Below are 20,822 nucleotides of genomic sequence, written 5' to 3' on the forward strand. Positions count from 1 at the left end.
TAAAATTAAAAAGACAAATAATAAGTAGGAGTTTTATATGATTAGGTAGTGAAGTTAAGTTGTTCTCGGATATGGGTTTAGGGGGTAAAAAGAAATGTAATAAGAATGTTTGTTAGGAGTAATTGTTATGTTATTGGGTTAGATGAAATGTAAGAACAAAGGTTGTTAGGATTTTACTTATAATGACTTTAAAGTGTGTGAAGATAATGAAAGTTAGAAAATTAACAATACTTTTAACTAAATACAAATGATTGGATTATATGTTATGAGTTTATGTTTCCTTTAAAATATGTCAACCTTTTAACTGTTTCTTAGCATGGCCGGAGTAGAGAACAATGTTGTGGTTATATCGGATTCTGAAGAGTCTTTGGCTGATTCAGAAGAGTTTGATGATGATGACGATGAAACTGGTCCGCTGATATTCATTGTCCCATACACCAAACGGTTTGTAAGTTGATACTAAATTATATGTTCGTACATTTCTAATATGATTACATAATTTGAATAAGTTTGGTATTTTTTAAAATATTTGACATTAATATTGGAAATTGGTAATATGTTTTGAAACTTGAAGCGCATACCAGTTGAGGTAGCACGGATAACAGGAGTTGACGAAACATTGAAAGTTAAGATCGTCAACAGGGAGAATGTCGAGACAAAACATGATGTTAGGGCGGAGCCAAATAAAAACAGTATAAAGTACGTTGTCAAAGGATGGGCGAAATGGCTTAAGGATAACAACATAAAAGATGGTGATCATTGCAAGTTCCAGTACTTTCCACATATTGGTGTTTTGTTCCTTGCCAATGTTTTCGGCTAGTGGTAATGTCTGAAAGTTGGAACGACTGTAGAAGAATAACATATTGTTCTTTTGGCTAATGAAGTAAGATAGCGTAAGTTATGTGGTGTTAAAAGTTGTAAAGTTTTTGTTAACATGTGTGATCTTTATGTATGTGTTAAAAGTAAGGTAGCGTAAGTTACGATCTTTATGTAGTTTGGACAGCTACTATGTAACCGTATTTATATATATATATCATGTGTTGTACTTTTATTTTTTAGCTTATATTTAATATTTATTACATGTTTTGTACATTCACATGAATTGAATAACATAAAATCGATATACATTGGTAAATAAATGTTGAAGAATAAGAAAATAAGTTAGTAAATGAGAGAAGTTCCATACCATTGGTAATGTCTGAGAAAGGACTTCTTGAGGTAATAGCGGCAACATCTAAATTAAAGAAACATAACATAAATCATAGCACAAAATAGTAGAAATGAGAGAAGTTCCATACCATTGGTAATGTCTGAGAAAGGACTTCTTGAGGTAATAGCCGCAACATCTAAATTAGAGAAACAAAACATAACTAAATCATATCGATATAGTTATTCTAGTTATACAAAGTAGACAAACATGACATTAATCAAAAAAGTGTTACCTGTTGAGTTGTTTATGTTAACTTCATTACTGGAGATAAATGAAGATCTACGCTTGCATTTACTTGAAATGCCTATCATTGAAGTAAATAAAATGAATTACACTATAATAAAAATCATTAATAAACATAAACAAACAAAGGAATGTTAAAGATAAATCAAATAAGAAAACCTGAAGTGTTTCCCTGGTTTGATTGGTTTCGGGAAGTATTGGAATCATGCTTTGACCGTTTATACATTGCGGAATAAGCTTTTGGAATATCAAACTTATCGTTTGTTCAAATTGAATTAAAATACCATTGGAGTGAAAGGGATGTACTCATAGCACAAAATAGTAGAAATGACTTGAAATGAGATGAAGAGATTTATATGATGTAAAAATTCTTTTTTAAGGAAACATTATTAATGTTAATATTTAATGATATTAATATTCTTCATTTTGGAAAGTCAACAGTTTAAATTTTTTTTTGGAAATAATATATATAAAACCGAATCAAGTTACCATATGTAAATAACTTACCAAAACAAAAACTTTAATATAAAAATTATGCTTTAAATGCATCGTATATAAATTTGGTTTATATGGCAGCATTCATACATTAGAACTTTAATAAAAATATTATTCTTCTTTTTTATTAATAATATAATCGGGTTAAAAACATTATTAGACTTAAAAATAATGGATATATAACATCAAACAATAAAGTATCGTAAAAATATATATAAGAAAAATAAGTATAATTAACAACAATTAGCAAAAATAAAATTGTAACCAGAAATAAACAACTAAACCACGAAACAATCACGTTCATATAAATTAACCACAATAGTCAAATCATTGTCAAAATCCAAAAAAATCCCAACAAAAATATCCAAAAAAATGAAAACAAAACAAACGATGATATCAAATGTTTGAATTATAGATTACTAAGCTTCTTTATTTGGAATCAGAATAACTTCATCGACACCACCGTCTTTACGCATCTTTGATGAAGACTGGGAAGAAACAACATCCACGTCATACACGGTATCCAAATTGCGCTTCAAGTCACGTTCGCTGTTCGTATCCAAGTCAGCATCCTTCTGATCAAACGATGTTGTAAAGCCAACTTTAAAAACATTCGAGCTAGGGGTTACATCGTCTCCCGTTTGGGATATGGAATCCTATAAAAAGAAAATAAATAAATAAGTAGGGATGAGTTAAAAATATTAATTTATTTAACAGGTAATGAGTAAGAATTAATTGAAACATAAGGTATAGTATAGTAAACCTTAACAGGCAAATCTTCAATACGATTTGAATCAGATGGTTCGACACTGAAGGCTTCTTCATCAATAGGCTGAATTTGTATAAAAAAAAAATAACCAAAAAATGATAATAATTAATACACAAAAATTATTGACAACTTGTAATAATAGTACAAAGGTAAATTAGAAAAAATATACCTGAATAGTGTCAAAATGTTTATCAAGCTCCGATAAAACGACAGGGTTATTAGTCATCTTGGAGACTGAGTAGCCATCAGACTTTTTGGTAATGTTAAAAGAAGAAACAGCAATCTTGAACGCAAACTTCATATTGAGTAAAGAATTAAGCTCATTTGGAAAACTTCCTTCGTTTGCTAACTGTTGAAAAAGAAAATATACTTTACTGTTGTATGTTGTATACTAACGAAAAAATATGATAAAAAGGAAATTTTTATTACGTACTTCAATGTTGTTGTCTAAAAGCTGATTAGCATTAACCTTCAAAAGCTTTGTCACCTCACGCTCGAACAATGTCAGGCTAACAATACCAGTACAATCTTGCACACGTATATAAAGCCTAATTCTGCAAAATATATTAATGATATTTAATTATCTTGAAAAAAAAACTTAACATGGATAAGATTTACCTTGGAACTGATGAAACGTTCTTTGTATTACAAACATCAGTCTTGCATTCCAAGACAGTGACCTCTTCAACACCATCAGTACCATCCTGCTTCTGTTTAACAACAGTAGTTGTTGAAACCTTTTTGTTGCAGGTTGTGCAGGCGTTGTAAAACCACTCATTGTTCGATGCAAAACTCTTGATAGTGCCAACAATGACAACAAACCTCGTCTGTGTTTAAGATATAGATAATGTATAAAAAAAATAGATAAAAGAATAAATATTAAAGATATTTATATCGGTGTTACCGTATCTATTGAGTTTAACGACCCAATGGGATAAAACGTCAAGTCAGATAGGAACTCTTCAGTGACAGTCTTCACAACAGGAGAACTTAAGCCAGAATAACTGGAAGAAATATCGGGAGAAAGTCTCTCGATAAATCTAATAAAAAAATGTCAAAATAATTATTTAGAACATTATTGAAAGTAATACATATTAAAAGTAAAACTATAAAAAAATGTAATACGATTGCAAACCTTTTCTTGAAATCCATTATCTCTTTCACCTCAGAGTTTATCAAGACTCGAGTTACATTATACAAATTTGAGACATACATATTACCTGTTTCATTATTACAACATAAAAATAAAAGTCAAAGTTGTATAAAAATCAATATGTAGTTTAATGAAAAGTCTGAATGTAGGTATAGAATATACCTCCCCAAAATCTGTACTTCCCAAACTGAACAACAACCACAACATTCTTTTCGTCCTTATTGTTTTTCTCAAAATCCAAAATCTGATCAGCATAACAACCCCATAACGTGACGTAAATCTGATGGTGTCTAAAAAACAAAAAGTAAAGAATTAACTTGATAGTTGTAAAATATATAAAAAACGGGAGAAATATATAAGTAATATAAGGTATATGTATATATATATATAAGGATGTACTGCAAATCTTCCAAAATAAAGGTTGTCTTCTTCTCGTCTTTGCCGTTATTATTATCACTCTTATCATCTGACGGAAGACACTTGACAACAAAACCGATAACATCTAAACATCACAGAATAATGAAATTAATATTACATAAGATATATAATATTAAATTTATTAAAAATTAAGAAAAATTAAAAATAATTTACCAATAGGGCTTTTGAAAGACTTGCTATCATCTAGAGGGTCATCCACAATAGAATCAAATGGAGAAAAGTCAAATCCCCATTCAGCACCAACAGGCTCATTGCATTCTTGGACAGTAGTGTTGGGATTTAGATTGATCTTGAACGAAGTATGAACATATTTGACTTTTTGACGATTTTCACCCATCGAAGGGTTACGAATGGTTAAACATTGATTTTCTTTCAGCAAATGTTCATAACCAGTAGTGTTTTTCTGTAAAACAAAGGCCTGCATTTTCGTACCCTGAAAAAAAACAGTTTTATAAGTAATTATAATCTGAAACTAAATATTTTTTATTCAAACAAAAGTATGAGTTGGTCTAAAAAAAACCTCCTGGTCCATGAATATCATGTCGTAGCAATAAATCTTTCTAGGATTATTGAAAGTAGGTCTTGTCCATAGCCTGACAATGCGGATTCTGATGGTGTAATCATCAACATTAAGATCAACATTATTCAAAAGTGTGACAGCAGCCTGTTCCATCTCTAAAATAAATAAAAAAACAGTTAAAATATGTTAGTTGATGATGATATAGAACAATAATTGAAGAAAAGAACATGAAAACATCCTATGTATGCTGATGACTAAAACAACTTAAAAATAACTACATCAAAGACATTACAAATTCAAAACTCATACCAGAAGATATGTATATCGAAAGAGACAACTTCAGTAGTTGTGATGTGTATGAATAATAACAAATGAAACTAATTTATATAATAAAATGGTCACTTAATCATGGTAGCAATATTATTTATTTATCTTAATTATAATTGATAAACTTTACTAAAATAAAAAAAAAATTACATTTTTATAAATTATTATGATTCAACAGTTTCCATAATTAACTAAACATTTACTAAAGTAAAAATTTTCGACTTTGTTCAAGCAATTAAGAGAAAGTTGACTTTCTATTGTTAAAAAGAATATTAATACTTTCTTTATGCTAATTAAATGTTATATTAAAATTAAAAAGTTTATAATATAACAGGTACAAACTAAAATGCAAGGTTTACAGATGAAAATGAAAAACATACAATATTCTACAATCTAGAAATAACAACAATATAATCTATGTGCAGAAAGTAAGTTGATAAAATCATGAATAGGATCGTGGTTATTTTAAATCATGTTAAATGGTTAAAATAATAAGGTATTCTATCAATATCAATCATTTATAAATATGCTTGACTTTAATGTTTAAAATTTTATTTTTTTATATTTTTTTAAAAAACCAAAAAAATATAGAATACATTAAATTATCACAATAACAAAATATACATTATACAGTAATGTTATTATAACAACTTGAACCGTGAGTTATATAAAAACTATATAATTTGTAAACATTAATCAGTTAATATTGGAATATATCAGCTTCTTTTATCCTTATAAGTAGTTTGTATATTGTTTTAAATACATCATTAATGTAGTGAGATTAAAAAATAGTAATAACATACATTGAACTTTAAAGACATGGCATATAGTGAATAACATAACAGTTAAGATATGAAAAAATAAAAAAAAACCTTGAAATTGAAAACCAAAACCAATGTTAAAACCAAATAAATGGATAAGGCAAAAAACATGCCGTAATTGTCATATAACTACTTAGTACGCTTAACGTAAGGTACAACCCTCACAACACTCAAAACCTGCTCATTTTCATCAAAAGAATAGTGAACCTGGTCACGGACCTTAATCCGAGCGGCTTTCATGAACTTCTTCCAACAGGTTAAAGCGTATCGATAACCACGACCGTTGGATCTTTTTTCACGTCTTGTACCGTTGGTAATTTGCAGTGGAGGATCCATATGCAAAAATCTTATGTTCAAATCCTTTAAGCCTTCATCAAGTCTAGCCTTGCGTGAAACAGGATCAAGGATTCTCTGCATTGTTGTAAAAATATCTTTAACAATAGATATGATTATTTATCTTTATATCTTTATTCTTTATATCTTTATAGAGTAAAATAAAATGAGATAACTTGTTTTTAAGGAGTTTGTAAAAGTATATTCAAACTTACAAAATAATCTTCACCAGCCATACGAACAAACGTTGTAACACAACCATCTATGTGTTCATCAGGTTCGTTTTCAGCATCTAAGGGTGGAACTTCAGCCTGAAAAGTAATAAATATAATTTGTAATCAATTAGCATGTTAGCATATATATATAATGTATAAATTGCTATCAATATGTAATTTACCTCATCAGCATCTACATCAGGATAATTGATTTCAACACCGTTTTTTCCAAAAACTTTTAAATAGAAAAAATGACCAAAACCTTTAGTAAATAACAATAAACAACCAACCTCCAACTGAAACAGACTAACAATTACGTCCATACCAACGGTAAAACCGACTTTACCGTCGTATGTTACAATAGAAACGTTAAATGTTTTGTTGTCTATCATTACAGTAGAGGTTACGTCATTTGAGGAATAATCGTAACTTTTGGGCAAAGTACTTTGAGGGATGTCCTGTAGGATGATACAAAAGGAAAGAAAAAAAGGTTAATATTAATATAAATAAATTAATAATTCTACACATTAGGAAAAAGTAATATATGAGTTTATCTTACATAAAAATTACATGACGGAGATAGCATATATGTCCAGAAAGAGCCACGACTAACCCCATCAATGAAACTTGTTAATTTAAAAGTTGTAGGATCTAGTGGATTAAAAACTACCAAACACCCTTTGGTTAGTCCCAAGTGTATTACAACATTGGACCAACCATTAAAAAAAAATATCTTCCCTTTAGAAGCGCTTAAAAAAACATTAAAGACACTGCCATCTTCAGTGTGTATCGTAACATTAGTAGGGCCTTTGTCAACACCCCATAGTTTAGACGCAGCGTCATCTGGTATGGCCTAATGTAACAATAGAATGGAAAAACGAATTATAATTATACTCAAAAGGTTTAAAAAAAATTATAGTAAACTTTATAAAATAAAAAGAAAAAAACTAAACAAAAACTCAATAAAAAATTATTCACCTACCATAATAACTTGGTCTGCTCGACTCATTTCCCTACAGAACCAGGGTGCTCTGTAACTGAATTAGAATACAATACAAAAACAAATGTTAATAAAGTAAAACATGTTTAGGTTATTGCAACAAAATAAGTAAAATGAATACAAAAATACCTTGATGAACTATCACCCATAGTAAATACCTAAAATACAGTTTACATAAACAAACGACATCAGATAAATCATTATGCATTCAACGTAGTTACAAACAAAATAATCAAATTATGCAATCAAACATAAATTTCTGTAAACAACTATCTTCATAAACATAATGTGGAAAAAAATTATGACAACTAATTATATAATCATATTATGATAGCATAAAAAATAAACTGATTACACATTACAATCTGTTTAATAAGTAGTTCTATAACACAAAAAGTAAGGAAAATATAAAGTTGAAAAACCAATATAAACATATTAATTCAAAACAAATTGTTAAACCCCCAAAATCAATTCATTTTTATATGCAAAATCGGATATAGACTGTTGAATCAGAATCACAGAATTATTAACAATTACAGATCAAAAAATCAAATAATATTAATATACAAAAGTTAAAATTATAGAATTCAAAGTTATTCAGCATCCAAATCGGGAATAGGGTTTGATACAAAGTTGAATGAATGAAAAAACAATATAAATTAAGATAATTCAGCAGCATGCATCGGGTTTAGGGTTATTCATAAACATCGTATTTGTAAAGGTAAACGTAAATTAAAACCCCAAAATCAACAGATTTATCAATGACAATCATATTTAGGGTTTATTCAACATAAACATAAATTTAAGAAAGTAAAGAAACGAAGAAACACAAAATAATGATTAAAGAAGAAATTTAACATAAACAACTTACGGATTTGTATATCGATTTCAGAATCTTCTATGAATCGCCGATAAAAGAAAAAGTATGCGTCGATGAAGAAGCAGAACAATCGAATCCAATGATTATATGTAGATCCAGCGATTTTCATTCTTATGTAAGGAAACCAAATGTATTTTGGGAAGATGATTGGAGTGAAGATGAAGAGATTTCTTTGTGAAACGGTGGTGAATTAATTAGGTTAGAGAAAGAAAAAGGAAAATAAAAGAAAAGTGAGGATTCTTGGTTTTGGCGGTCATTAGAAACAAAAATGGATTAGTCAATTGCCAAGTGGCAAGTAATAGGTTAAAACTATGACAAATGGCTTAAAATTATTTTGCTTTATTAGAAGTAGTAGATAAGTTAGATTATATATTCGCGTAATAATACTTTCTGACTCATCGAGTGATCTAATTTCTTCCCAAATTGAAGGCTTTAACTTAATTTTCCTAATAGCATTGAAGCATATTTCTAAATATATAAAAATTCAATGATTGTCGCCACCCCTTTCGCATTTCCAAAAACCTTAATGAGGATTTAGTCATTAGTTATAACCTTAACTAAATCAAGTGATGCTTAACTATGACATGATAAAATCTATTAAAATACCTTTTAGATGGAAAAAACTCAGGTACCATTGTTTAAGTGCTCTGGCGGTGGTAATACCAACACAATTATAAATCCAAAAAGATAGCAACAAAACATATTGAAAATTGTTACTTTTTAACTGATCATATGGAATAGAATTAGGGCTGTAAATGAACCGAACAAACACGAACAAGGCCTTGTTCATGTTCGTTCGTTAAGGAAATAAATGTGTTAATGAACGGTTCATGAACACTTACCGAACGAGATTTTATGTTCGTGTTCGTTCATTAAGAAAATGAGCGTGTTCGCGAACGATTCACGAACACAAATAAATTTGGCGAACGCGATGAAGGATAAAGATAAATAACCCAGAGAGTAGCACTTGAACTTGAATCCCTTATTGTGGAATGGAGGTCGATCGTATTCGCTGATGTAAATAATGAGAAATGAAAGGGAAATGATGCATAAACAAGGTGAAAGTGGGTTTCCTAGATTAATTGTTAGGGTAATAAAATAAATAAAAGTTTAACAATATAAAAAGTACAAAGAAAATATAAGAAAGTACAAAGATTTTCAATTAAAACACAAACATATAAATATAAACGAATGCAAATCAACGAATGTTCACGAACACCTTACCGAACGATCACGAACACAATCGAACGAACGAGACTTCTGTTCATGTTCGTTCGTTTAACTAATCGAACGAAATCTCTTGTTCATGTTCGTTCGTTTAGTAAACGAACGAATATAAACGAACTTCCCGCCGAACGGTTCATGAACTGTTCGCTGAACGTTCGGTTCATTTACAGCCCTAAATAGAATTATTTTAAATGTTTAATAAAAAAAAGATAAATTAAGAATAACAACAACAGGCTATACTCACCGTATTGTTCAGCAATTCCAAAATGAAAAGCCCAAATTAACATATACATGAAAAACAAAGCTACTAATGGGGGACCTTTCAACTTTCAAGAGTAGAGGCCTAAAGTAGAGGCTTGACTTTACTTCCTAATGAGTCGGCTCTGATTTTACCTACACCCCTTTTTGACCCACTGATATATTTGTCTACAACCTAAATAAACCCACATGTTATGACAAATTACCCGTTTGTAAATGAACCGATCGAATAAGAATAGAGTATGCTGATGTTTGTTCGTTTAAATTCAATGAACAAATGATCAGACATGAATTATGAATCCACATGATCCTCATTTTGGTGGATGTTAATCTCAGCTTTAATTAATTATTTTACTACCGATAATTGTGCTCAATTGTAACAATAAAGAATAAAAAATGATAGATCTGATACTTCAAAAATATATATTTTTTTTTTTAATCATAAAAAGACAATATCATTCCACACGAAAAAGGGCAATTACAAAGCAATGGCAGGTAGTCGGGCAACAAGTTGCGCCGCCACCCCCTTTTGAATAGAAAAACCAATTCTACTAAATACAAAGTTTGAAACCTTTGGCGACGAAGAATTACTATTAACGACTTTTTGAACCCGATTCAAAAGTCGCACAGCGTTAGGAGCGAGACCACCAAAAGTATCAAACGCAAACGCGACAAACACATGTTGATTCTCCAGGCAGGCTTTCTCATGTTTTGCCACTTTGCTCGTCTCTGCCTTGAGTACCGCTTGCCCTACGACAAAGCCCTTGTCCTTGAGCCCGACAAGGGGGGAGACTCCAGTTAAATCTACACAAGCGTGTTTCCCCCCTTCCCATCCAAACACAAGGATGTCCGCCGGGCGTAAAGTTGACCTCCCCTCTAAGGGGTCAGTCAGGAAATTAACTGGAGCCTCCTTTTTGGCAGAGATCCCGGCCCGCTTAAGAACATCACATAACACATCTCTCACCCAATCATGCCGATATTTAAACCCCGGTAGCTCTTTACAGTGGATCGCGTGCTCGCCGAAAGAATCCAAACACGCTTTGCGGCATACCGGACATGGCTCGTCAACTGGGAACAAAGGAATCATCAGTCGGTATCTAAGGATTGCACGGTATTCCACAGCCGACATGTGTTGCCCCAAGCCTTCAATAGGTGCGACAGACAGAAAATCCTGAGCATGTGGGGCACGTAGACATTCAAACACAGCTCTTTGTCGAGGGGATAAAACAAACTTCTCTTCAAACCTCTTGACAATTTCGCCATATAAGGCATTCGCCAGAATTTTCTGGGATTTTGGAGGGGCGGTGTCTTTAATGTAGAAACCGCCAATATCAAGGTCGGGAAGAGAACTATGCAAAAGGTCCAACGCACTCCTGTAATCGGAGTCTAAAACATCCCCACCACATTCTCGGAGTATGTGGTCTTGTAACCCCCAAGATTGGGCCCTTGAAGCCACGAAAGCATATGAAGAGGCATCCTCGGCCGTACAAATCCCTAAGCCTCCGAACCGGGTTGGGAGAGAAGCCAACCTCCACTGGAGATCTCCAAAAAAGGCCCCCCCCACAAACAACAATATCCTCTAATGCTCCCCGGAGGCCTTCATCAAAAACAGAGACAGCTCCCCCGACCAAAGAAGGTTGACACGTTCGAAGACCAAACAATAATTTAGCAACACCCATACAAGAACGAAGCAAGAGGAGCTCGCTCTGAGGGTCCCGTAGGCGTTTAAGGCACCTCATCAGCTCGACTGCACAGTTCGCTCTTTTAAGAGCCATACTACTAATAAACTCTGCATCACGACTAACGGCACCCCCCAGTAGTTTCACACCCAGCACCGGCCTCCCAATCCCCCGAGGGAATAAGCCCTCCTGAACCTTTACACCATTGCAGGTTGGCCAGAAAACTTCAGTTTTTTTTTATATTAAGTTGAAGCCCTAAGCAAGGACCCTCAGCTCTGATGATATCTAAAGCATTAGCCACTTGGGTGGCATCTCCAATAAGCGTTCCGTCATCTAGGTACCAGGCGTGAAATAGAAGTTTGCAACGATCCCTTATTCGGTGAACAAGGGGGTGTAGAACAAGGGCAAAAAGGAGGGGCCCCAAGGGGTCCCCCTGCTGAACGCCAGTAGTAGACCAAATAAACTCATCCCCAACATATAATCTAGCTGGTTGACCATATAAAAAATCGACCCACGTAGAAATAGAAGGACACCTTTTCCTTACCTCGTACAGTAGGGCTGTCCTATCAACCAAATTAAAAGCATTCGAAAAATCAACAGTAAGCATAGCAAGAGACCCATCTTGGTGGTACTCATTAAGGAACCTGTTCGCACTATGAAGAACGGCCTCTGCCCCACACGGAATCCCTACCCCAAACTGGAAATCGCCAAGGTATTTGGCCATCTCCTTCCCAACACCTTTCATGGCCACCTTGGAGATCACCCTCCTCCAAATCGACCCAACAGCGATAGGCCTTATCCCATTATCCGGTTTGAGAAGAGGTGTAAGAGGAGCAGAAGCAACAAACTCCGCCAGACTCCTCGGGCACCTCCCCCCCAAGCACAAATTAACCATAGCTGAAGTAGCCCTAAGCAGGCTATCAGCAATCACAGACCCCTCCCCACAAAAAGCATCTAAAAGATGTTGGGCCCTTAAGCCGTCTCTCCCGCACGACGTACCTTTGGGGAAAGATTTAATACACCCGAGCACACAATCGGGCTCCACCACAAGAGGAGACTCAGAAGGCAAGCAGGCAGGCATGGAAGGAGGGGGCATACATGGGTGCTTAGCCACTAAAGCCTCCATAGTATTCTTATTGAGAGGGGCGACCCCCGAGGAACATAAAACCTTAACCGCTGCAGTGAAATGACCATCGGCAACCTTACGTAAACATTGTTTCCAATTGGTCCCCCCACACTCATTATCAATCTCAGTGCCCTTTTTGATTCCATCCGTAACCCCCCTCACGGGTTGATCAAACAACGACTGAACAAGAGTGGCAAAACCCTCACGATCACCCCACTGAGCCAAAGACCGCTGGATGCTAAGGCATTGGCCCGTCTTCCTATTGCCCGACCTCTTGTCCTGACGACCAACAGGCTTGAACACCCGCAAGGTGCAACGTGGTAATATCAAAAGTCGAACCCATGCTTCAACAGAATCAGGCATAGCAACCACCTTGTCCAAAGCTGCAGTTAAGACTTGGGCAAAAGCCATACGACAGCTAAGGGGGATATCTTAACAGTCTTGATGGGGAGAGAGAAAACACGGTCAAGCAAAGCAATATCTACACCCAACTCTTCCGACGAGGTATCAACGTTTTCAACACCGGGTCTAGTGATGCCAACAATAAAACCCTGTTCATCTCTCTCACCTGGCACAAACCGAATAACCTTATCCTCATGGTGGCACGCCCGACTGAAAGCATGAGGGCACATACACTCACCACATAACCATTGTCCGGACACCCTCAAAGCTTCACAAACAGAGGTGAAAAGCTTCACAAAAATAATCTATCCCAAAATTCAAGCAATTTTTTATCTTCGATAAGAAAATCAAGATGGTGCAGGTTTTGATCGATATGGGGTAGCAAATAAGAATTTAGAGGTGCAGATGGTTCTTGAGATTTAGTCATTTTAATCCAAAACTTAAAAATTTTTGAATTTGGGTCCCTGTGGTTTCAATTTTGTTGCTATTTTCATCCAAAATGAAAATCTGGTCATATTTTCCAGTTAATATCCAGATTCAAAAGGCTTGAGTTTTGAACTAAAGAGATCAAACCCCAGAGACCATTTTAGCGGTTGACTACTTATGGTCTTATGATTTTCCAAAGTGGATTTTTGAAACGTATGTTTTCTCTGGAATGGTAATAAGGGCGTGTTTGGCTAAGCTTTTCCAACCAACTTATTGGCTTATTGACTTATTAAAAGCCAATAAGCAATTTTTAGTGTTTGCAAATGGAAAAGTGCTTTTTAAAATGACTTTTTGATAGGAAGGAAAAAACGTTTTTGAAAAGTTAAGAGAATGTGACTTCTTGATCAGCTTATAGCTTTTCAAACAACAAATTACCAATATACCCCTTATTTTTTAACATCTCTTATGAAATAATGTCCCTTTTAGTCATTTTACATCAATAAGCTAAGTCAAACACTTTTTAAAAAACAACTTATTGACTTATTGGTTTTTTCCATCCCATAAGCTAATCCAAACACTTTTTTTAAAAACTCCTTTAAAAGTCCTTTTCCCAAAAGTCTTTTTCCCAAAAGTTCTTTTTGACTTAAATAAACTTAGTCAAACATGCCCTAAGTCTGGTCTTCCCGTTCACAAGTGTAGTTGGTATTTTACCATTCTCGGGTGACTTTGATCTCTGTAGACATCCGCTTTTAAGTTTTGTCACTCGTATGCAAAACCCTCTCTCTCTCTTCACTAAAACCCAACACGATGAAGATGATGATCTCTTCTTCTTCTTCTTTCCTCGCATCACGTCCTCTACTCCAAACCCTAACTCCTTTCCCCACCAACAAGCTCACACCTTTCGTCTACAACCACCCCCATCTTCAAATCAAAACAAACCCCTTTTCGATCAAGGCCCAAACCCTAGATTTCTCCGGAACATTCTTCGAAGGAGGCCTCGGAAACGAAGATGACTCCATCAACTCATCCATGGCTGCCGTTGAAGAACAACAGGAGCCCCAGTGCCCACCGGGTCTAAGACAGTATGAAACCATGGCTGTTTTACGACCCGATATGTCTGAAGACGAACGACTCTCTTTAACCCACAAGTACGAAGAGGTATTACACAATTCTCTATGCATTTCCTGTTGGTGATTAGACTCAGTTGAAACCGAAGTCATTAGTTAATCTATTTTATTAACCAACCGGTTTGGTTTATTCAGATAGTTTGTTGATTTTCGGTTCGGTTAATAACCAAAATCAAATTTGGGCTAAATTTTTGTTTGGCTACAAATATATGAAAATATGAGCTGTTCGGTTAACCATGGGAAAAAAACGATAATCGATTTTCAGTTAATTTTGGTTCGGTTTCGTTATTTTTCGGTTTATAGTTCCGTTATATATGAAATGGGCATATAAATACATGAAATGGAGGCATAATTGTCGATAGCTATTATAGAGGTCGTTATAGCACGCTATATAGCGATGCGATGTAGTGTAGTGTCACCTTTCATGTAGAGAAATAGCGAGAATAACGACACCTTATTTTTTTTAATATAGATAACAATTAAATATAGCTATAAAATAGCTAGATGTTAGGTTTTTGTTAAATATACATGTAAAATAGCATATATATACCAGTGTATTTTGATATAATATGTACATATAAAGAATTTTAAAATTCTTTTTCTTGTGTATCGCTATTTATAAAATAGCTGCCCGCTATTTATCGCTATTCGCTATGTAGCATATAGGTACCTTATCGCTATTCGCCATTAACAACTATGAATGGGGGTATAAAAAACTAGAAGTATATGAAAATATGAATGGCTCGGTTAGTTTCGGTAACCGAGGGTTAAAAAAACCGATAACCGATGTTCGGTCTTGTTCGGTTAATTCCGGTTTGGTTTCGTTGGTTTTCGGTCAATTCCGGTTCGGTTTTGTTGGTTTTTGGTTTGGTTTTGATTAATGGTTTAGTTATTACTCACTCCTATTTATTACCCTCAGTTTTGCAACCATTTGATGAATTTGTGTTGTTGTTACAGTTGCTTGTTGCTGGAGGTGGGATGTACGTTGAGGTGTTCAACAGGGGAGTTATTCCACTTGCATACAGCATCAAGAAGAAAAACAAAGCTGGCGAAACCAACACATACTTAGACGGTATTTATCTTTTGTTTACGTATTTCACGAAACCCGAATCGATTGAGGTGCTTGAGGCAACGTTAAAGATGGATGATGATGTGATTAGGTCTTCCACCTTCAAGGTTAGGAAAAGAAAGTATTAGTTCATGTAGAATAACTTAAGATCTAGGGAATGTTATCATGTTTTAGTGATCCTTGAATGTGTTAGAGTATGTAATACCCCTTGTTTCCTTGATGTTATTCGGTTATCATAGAGTTATACATCGTTTCAGAAGTATGTCGCCTGGGGATTTTCGTTACTAAACAGGGTACAAGACATAAGCGATTACGCGCTAAAGCTGTTTGCTAAAATGCCAAGGAGAACTCATAGCAACACACTTGGATTTGACGTCTTTGGAGGCATCATTCCTTTGATCGGCGAATAGGGGTGTGCATGGGTCGGTTTTGGCTCAAAACCATAACCATAACTGCAAAAACCTTGCCCCTTACCGTATCTTGGCGGCGCTGGAAAGCGGAGATGCTGGTGCTGGTGCAGGTGCCCTTGCCGTTGTGGGTTCAGGTTTTGGTGCTGGTCCTTGTGACAATAATGGTGCCGGTGCCGGTGCTCATGATGGTTGGTTATCTCTCACTAAAAAGGCAACCTGTGAATTCATTATAGTTGCATACTCTACAGATTTATATTGGTCATTTAAAACCACTTAAAAATAACATAAGTTATAACTTTTAACGAATTAAAAGTACTAAGCGTCACTATTATTTTGTGTAACAATGGTCTACATGAACGATCATAAAATAGAAGAATATTAATTAATATTGTTAACGCATAATATAAGGCCACTCGGGGCGTTCACTAGATTCTTCTAAAGGTGTCGGCGGGTTCGACTAGAACACCGTCACAACCATTTTGATCTAGTTAGATGGCGGATTGCACCATCTCTAGATGGGAGAAGGAAGAGAAAGACAACGTGGAATATTTGAAATTAATGCATTAGGAAGCGTTGGAGTTTGCTAGAACACCGTCACAAGCCATTTGATCTTGTGGGGGTTTCATGTGATATGATAGAGATGAAGTGTCACAATAGGATTGTTTAGTGGTGGGGTTCAGAAGGGTTGTTGGTCTTTAAACGCCTCATACCCCCTAGCATACATTTTACACACAATCCAACTAAGCAATAATTAAAATTTAGAAAACATAATAAAATAAAAAAGATATGATTTTTGAAAGGGGTAGGGTATGTATATTAAAAGTGTCCCTAAAAGGCATGAACTGAACATCAAAAATTATGTTTACACGAGGAAAGTTCTTGTACAAATAATCTTAACATACTAAACATACAAATTGAAGGAAAAGTCAAAAAGACAAGGTGACATTTTTGTAATTATCTATAACTATCAAAGTTACTCTACAAATGTATCTAAAAAACCTAAAAAAAACCTAACCCCCCTCCCTACCCAAGCTAAAAACTAAACCCCCAAAAAATCTAAAAAAAATAAAAAAAAAACACACAAAATAATTTTTTTAATATTTTTTTATAAAAAAATTGCTACTTTTAGTAGCAATTTTTTTTTAACAAAATGTAGCGATTTTTTATAAAAAAAATATTAAAAAAAATTGTGTTTTTTAGGTATTTTTGGTTGAGTTCACATTTGTATAGTAACTTTGATAGTTGGTGGTAATTACAAAAATGTCACCCTGTCTTTTTGACTTTTCCTTCAATTTGTATGTTTAGTATCTTAAGTTTATTTATATTTAATCTTTTGCCTACACATTATAACCTCTCTTCTCTCTTTCTTTTTTAAAATCTTGACACTTCTATTTATCTCTCTCCCATCTTTCACGTTTAAAATTACCTCTATGAACAAATGTATATACACCAACACCAAATGACATTTAGACAATAGATACAACTTTTATACCACATATAGTACAACCATTAAAAGAAAATACTTGACTACTTGAGTGTTGTTTTTATTTTAAAAATAATTTCAACAAATTACATGTTTTCTCATTGACATTATACCATTAGAAACCTTCTCACGACCAAAGTGATAGTCTAAAGCCACATGCTTCATACGAGTGTGATAAACAGGGTTAGCACAGAGATGGGTTGCACTCGTGTTGTCACAAAATAGTGTAGGTGGCTGGCTGGCTGAGATAAATGTCAAGTTCAGCTAACAAGTGTTGAACCCATGAGATTTCTGCGGTGGCATTGGCGAGAGCCTTATACTCGGCTTCAGTAGAGGAGCGAGACACCGATTTTGTCGCGTGGACTTCCATGATCTTATGTTGGACCCCAAGTAAAGTATGTAGGCAGTAGTGGAACGACCTCCGTCATGAATGCCTCCCCAATCAGAGTCAGAGAACGCAGTGAGATTTAGAGGTGAGCCACGGTGAAGGAAGAGACCATAGTGAATAGTACCTTTGAGCAACCAAAGGACACGTTTAAGGGATTGCCAGTGAGATTGTTTGGGCGAGTGCATGAACTGAGAGAGTTTGTTGACGGCGAAGGAGATATCAGGTCGGGTGAAGGCAAGATATTGTAGAGAGCCGATAAGCCAACGATACGGGGTTGGGTCGACCGATGAGGATGAATCATTCGGGTTGAGAGGATCAGAGGAGCTAAGGGGAGTGGGGACCTCCTTTGCGCCATCCATATGGACTTGGGAAAGACGGTCATGAATGTGGCGATGTTGAGATAGAAGTAAGCCAGTGGAAGTAGATATTACTTCTATTCCAAGAAAGTGATGAAGAGGGCCAAGGTCTTTGACCGAGAACCGACAACTAAGCATGGTAACAAAATGATAAAAAAATGCAGAATTTTTACCGGTTAGCACGATGTCGTCTACATATACCATGAAGTATGCTATAATATCATTATGGTGAAAGATAAATAGAGATGTATCAGTTTGAGACTTGCGAAATCCGGAACTTAAGAGAAAGTTGGTTAACTCCAAGTACCAAGTTCGGGGAGCTTGTTTTAACCCATACAAAGATTTTCGAAGCCGGCAAATGTGATTCGGAAATTGGGGATGGACAAAGCCGGGAGGTTGAACCATGAGGACTTCTTCTTGGAGAGTTCCATGAAGGAAGGCGACATTGACGTCGAGGTGTCGCATCGGCCAATTTTTTGATAAGGCGATCGATAGAATGGTTCGAATGGTGACCGGCTTTGTGACGGGACTGAATGTATCAAAGTAATCTTTCCCATATTGTTGATGTAAGCCCTTGGCGACTAGGCCAACCTTGTATTTGTCAATGGATCCATCCGCATTACGCTTGATGCGGAAGACCCATTTGCAACCAATTAGGGACAATCTCCCAAGTTTGGTTGTGGATGAGAGCATTGAATTCGGAATCCATTGCTTGTCGCCATTTTGTATCTTTGAGAGCTTGAGTGTGAGTGGTAGGTTCTAAGGTACTTGGAATAAGATGAAGGGTGGTGGTGTGGATTAATTGTAGGTTGAAGTATTTGGAATTTGGTTTTCATTTTCGAGTGGGAGAGGTAGGTAGCGGGTTGGTGGGTGCCGGTGAGGCGGGAGAGGTGGTATGCGACGAGTGTGAAAAGGAGGTGGGGTGAGGAGGTGGGACTCATTGTACCGTTGGGTGATGAGGATGTAGGAGATGCTACAGATGAGTGGGATGGATTAGGGGGTTGAGAATTAGGTGAAGGATTGAGGGTGTTGACATGAGAGGGTGAACTGGACGTTACATTTGGGTTGGGTTTAAAAAGAAAGGGTGTGGTTTGAGTAATAGTATGAGATGTAGGTGGTTGCATGGTAGGCGGTTGTGGAATTTTTTGCATAAATAGGTGGTTTAAACCACAAAAGAGTGTTATTAGGTGGTTAAACATTTTGTTTTCAGATTTAGGTAGGTTGTGGTTCCATACAGCGACTTTCATGAAGCAATTCTGCCAAATATCAGAGTTTCTGCAATAGCTGCAAAAGATGTTGAAGGTTGCTGTTTGATACAGCGACCTTCTGAAAGTCGCTGTTTTATCTTGCAATGTTATAGAAAGTCGCAGTTTCATAATACAAGGTTATTAAAAGTCGCAGAATCATAATACAAGCTTATTGAAGGTTGCTGTTTCATACTACAAGCTTATTGAAAGTCGCAGAATCATACTACAAGCTTAATAAAGATCGCAGAATGGTGTCACAAGCTTATTAAAGTCGCAGATTGATGGGTTCTGAAATTTGAAATGTTATGTTTTATAACCCAACTACACATAAGAGATGCCCAACAATTCGTGTGTTGTGAACAACATACTGTGTTTGTTAAAAAAATATAATGTTGAAATTTAAATTGTGTCTATATGATGTTCTTTATTAAAAATGTTCGTTGGTTGATATTTCTGCCGATAGGAAAATTTGATCAATGTATGATGATTCTCTTGGATCATTCGTCATGATGTTTTTCTCAGTTTTAATTTTCGTATATCAAGTGGGAAGATCTTGTGTGGAGGAGAAAGATTATTCTCATCTACCATCTCCTCCCGTAAGGTGTACAAAGATAATGAAATTTGCTGCTGTGGATGCGTCAACGTCTGCTATTGAGTCTTATGAAAGACCTAGCAGACGCTGAGGTATTTGTCATCTACCATCTCCTCCCGTAAATTATTCTGCAAGTTTTGGTGGGGGAATCAGCCCCATGCAGGACCTTCAGCATCCTTAACCTTCGACCTCTCATTTCCTTCGCATAAAAAGTTGCATCAGGAAGCTCGATATAAGAAGAAATGGGACGGGATTCACTGGATTTTACTTCTAATTGGAAGCCCGACAAACAGTCTTGCAATTAGAAATGATTTGTTAAAATAGTACGAAGTGAACATTGTATTTCTGCCTGTATGTAATTAAAATAGTACTACATTTATGTAATTTGCGAGTTTGATAGATCCTATCGTAATGTTGTAAACATTTTTAAATTTTGTGTTGTATCATGCCTTGTTGTAAACCTAATTTCAATGATGGTTCAAAAAAAAATTAGAACCACTTCAAACGAATAATAAAATCCGACTAACTGATTAGTTGAAACAAATAACCATTTCAATGTATTTAAAGTTGTTTTAAGAGAACTACCATTTTTACTTTTTTGAATATTTAAAAAATATAATTATATGTA

General features: G+C 35.0%; 4 protein-coding genes across 4 annotated transcripts; 2 read left to right on the plus strand and 2 right to left on the minus strand.

The window, feature by feature from the left end:
* The first annotated feature begins 221 nt into the window (after positions 1-221).
* On the plus strand, positions 222-1,051 carry LOC118489067. Its single transcript, XM_035986607.1, has 2 exons — positions 222-448; positions 575-1,051. Exons 1-2 carry the CDS (start codon positions 317-319, stop codon positions 818-820), a joined length of 378 nt encoding a protein of 125 aa, XP_035842500.1. The 5' UTR covers positions 222-316; the 3' UTR covers positions 821-1,051.
* Positions 1,052-2,367: 1,316 nt separating this feature from the next.
* Positions 2,368-6,263, minus strand: LOC110921465 (replication protein A 70 kDa DNA-binding subunit B-like). Its single transcript, XM_022165790.2, has 12 exons — positions 6,196-6,263; positions 4,829-4,983; positions 4,462-4,741; positions 4,270-4,372; positions 4,033-4,160; positions 3,853-3,937; positions 3,622-3,757; positions 3,336-3,544; positions 3,151-3,271; positions 2,887-3,066; positions 2,712-2,780; positions 2,368-2,604 (listed from the first exon to the last, which is right to left on the minus strand). The coding sequence occupies exons 2-12, from the start codon at positions 4,979-4,981 to the stop codon at positions 2,368-2,370; spliced, it is 1,701 nt and encodes a 566-aa protein (XP_022021482.1). The 5' UTR covers positions 4,982-4,983; positions 6,196-6,263.
* LOC110921462 lies at positions 6,106-8,712 on the minus strand. The gene is made up of 7 exons (XM_022165787.2): positions 8,396-8,712; positions 7,654-7,682; positions 7,507-7,561; positions 7,084-7,377; positions 6,707-6,982; positions 6,525-6,620; positions 6,106-6,387 (listed from the first exon to the last, which is right to left on the minus strand). Exons 2-7 carry the CDS (start codon positions 7,671-7,673, stop codon positions 6,106-6,108), a joined length of 1,023 nt encoding a protein of 340 aa, XP_022021479.1. The 5' UTR covers positions 7,674-7,682; positions 8,396-8,712.
* A 5,534-nt stretch (positions 8,713-14,246) lies between these two features.
* LOC110922961 (30S ribosomal protein S6 alpha, chloroplastic) lies at positions 14,247-15,980 on the plus strand. Its single transcript, XM_022167156.2, has 2 exons — positions 14,247-14,680; positions 15,607-15,980. Exons 1-2 carry the CDS (start codon positions 14,330-14,332, stop codon positions 15,844-15,846), a joined length of 591 nt encoding a protein of 196 aa, XP_022022848.1. The 5' UTR covers positions 14,247-14,329; the 3' UTR covers positions 15,847-15,980.
* The last annotated feature ends 4,842 nt before the right edge of the window (positions 15,981-20,822 follow it).

The sequence above is a fragment of the Helianthus annuus genome, chromosome 17, assembly GCF_002127325.2.
Source record: "Helianthus annuus cultivar XRQ/B chromosome 17, HanXRQr2.0-SUNRISE, whole genome shotgun sequence".
Lineage (NCBI taxonomy): Eukaryota > Viridiplantae > Streptophyta > Magnoliopsida > Asterales > Asteraceae > Helianthus > Helianthus annuus.

Bases quoted from the DNA above. Each gene is read 5' to 3' on its own strand.
- LOC118489067 (XM_035986607.1), top strand. From the start codon at position 317: ATGGCCGGAGTAGAGAACAATGTTGTGGTTATATCGGATTCTGAAGAG. The intron at 449-574 runs GTAAGTTGATAC...TGAAACTTGAAG, and splicing joins TCCCATACACCAAACGGTTT to CGCATACCAGTTGAGGTAGC.
- LOC110921465 (XM_022165790.2), bottom strand. From the start codon at position 4,981: ATGGAACAGGCTGCTGTCACACTTTTGAATAATGTTGATCTTAATGTT. The intron at 4,373-4,461 runs GTAAATTATTTT...TGTGATGTTTAG, and splicing joins GTCTTTCAAAAGCCCTATTG to ATGTTATCGGTTTTGTTGTC. The intron at 3,758-3,852 runs GTTTGCAATCGT...TTTTTTTATTAG, and splicing joins ATAATGGATTTCAAGAAAAG to ATTTATCGAGAGACTTTCTC.
- LOC110921462 (XM_022165787.2), bottom strand. From the start codon at position 7,673: ATGGGTGATAGTTCATCAAG. The intron at 7,562-7,653 runs GTATTTTTGTAT...ATTCTAATTCAG, and splicing joins ATGGGTGATAGTTCATCAAG to TTACAGAGCACCCTGGTTCT. The intron at 6,621-6,706 runs GTAAATTACATA...ATTACTTTTCAG, and splicing joins CTGATGTAGATGCTGATGAG to GCTGAAGTTCCACCCTTAGA.
- LOC110922961 (XM_022167156.2), top strand. From the start codon at position 14,330: ATGAAGATGATGATCTCTTCTTCTTCTTCTTTCCTCGCATCACGTCCT. The intron at 14,681-15,606 runs GTATTACACAAT...TTGTTGTTACAG, and splicing joins TAACCCACAAGTACGAAGAG to TTGCTTGTTGCTGGAGGTGG.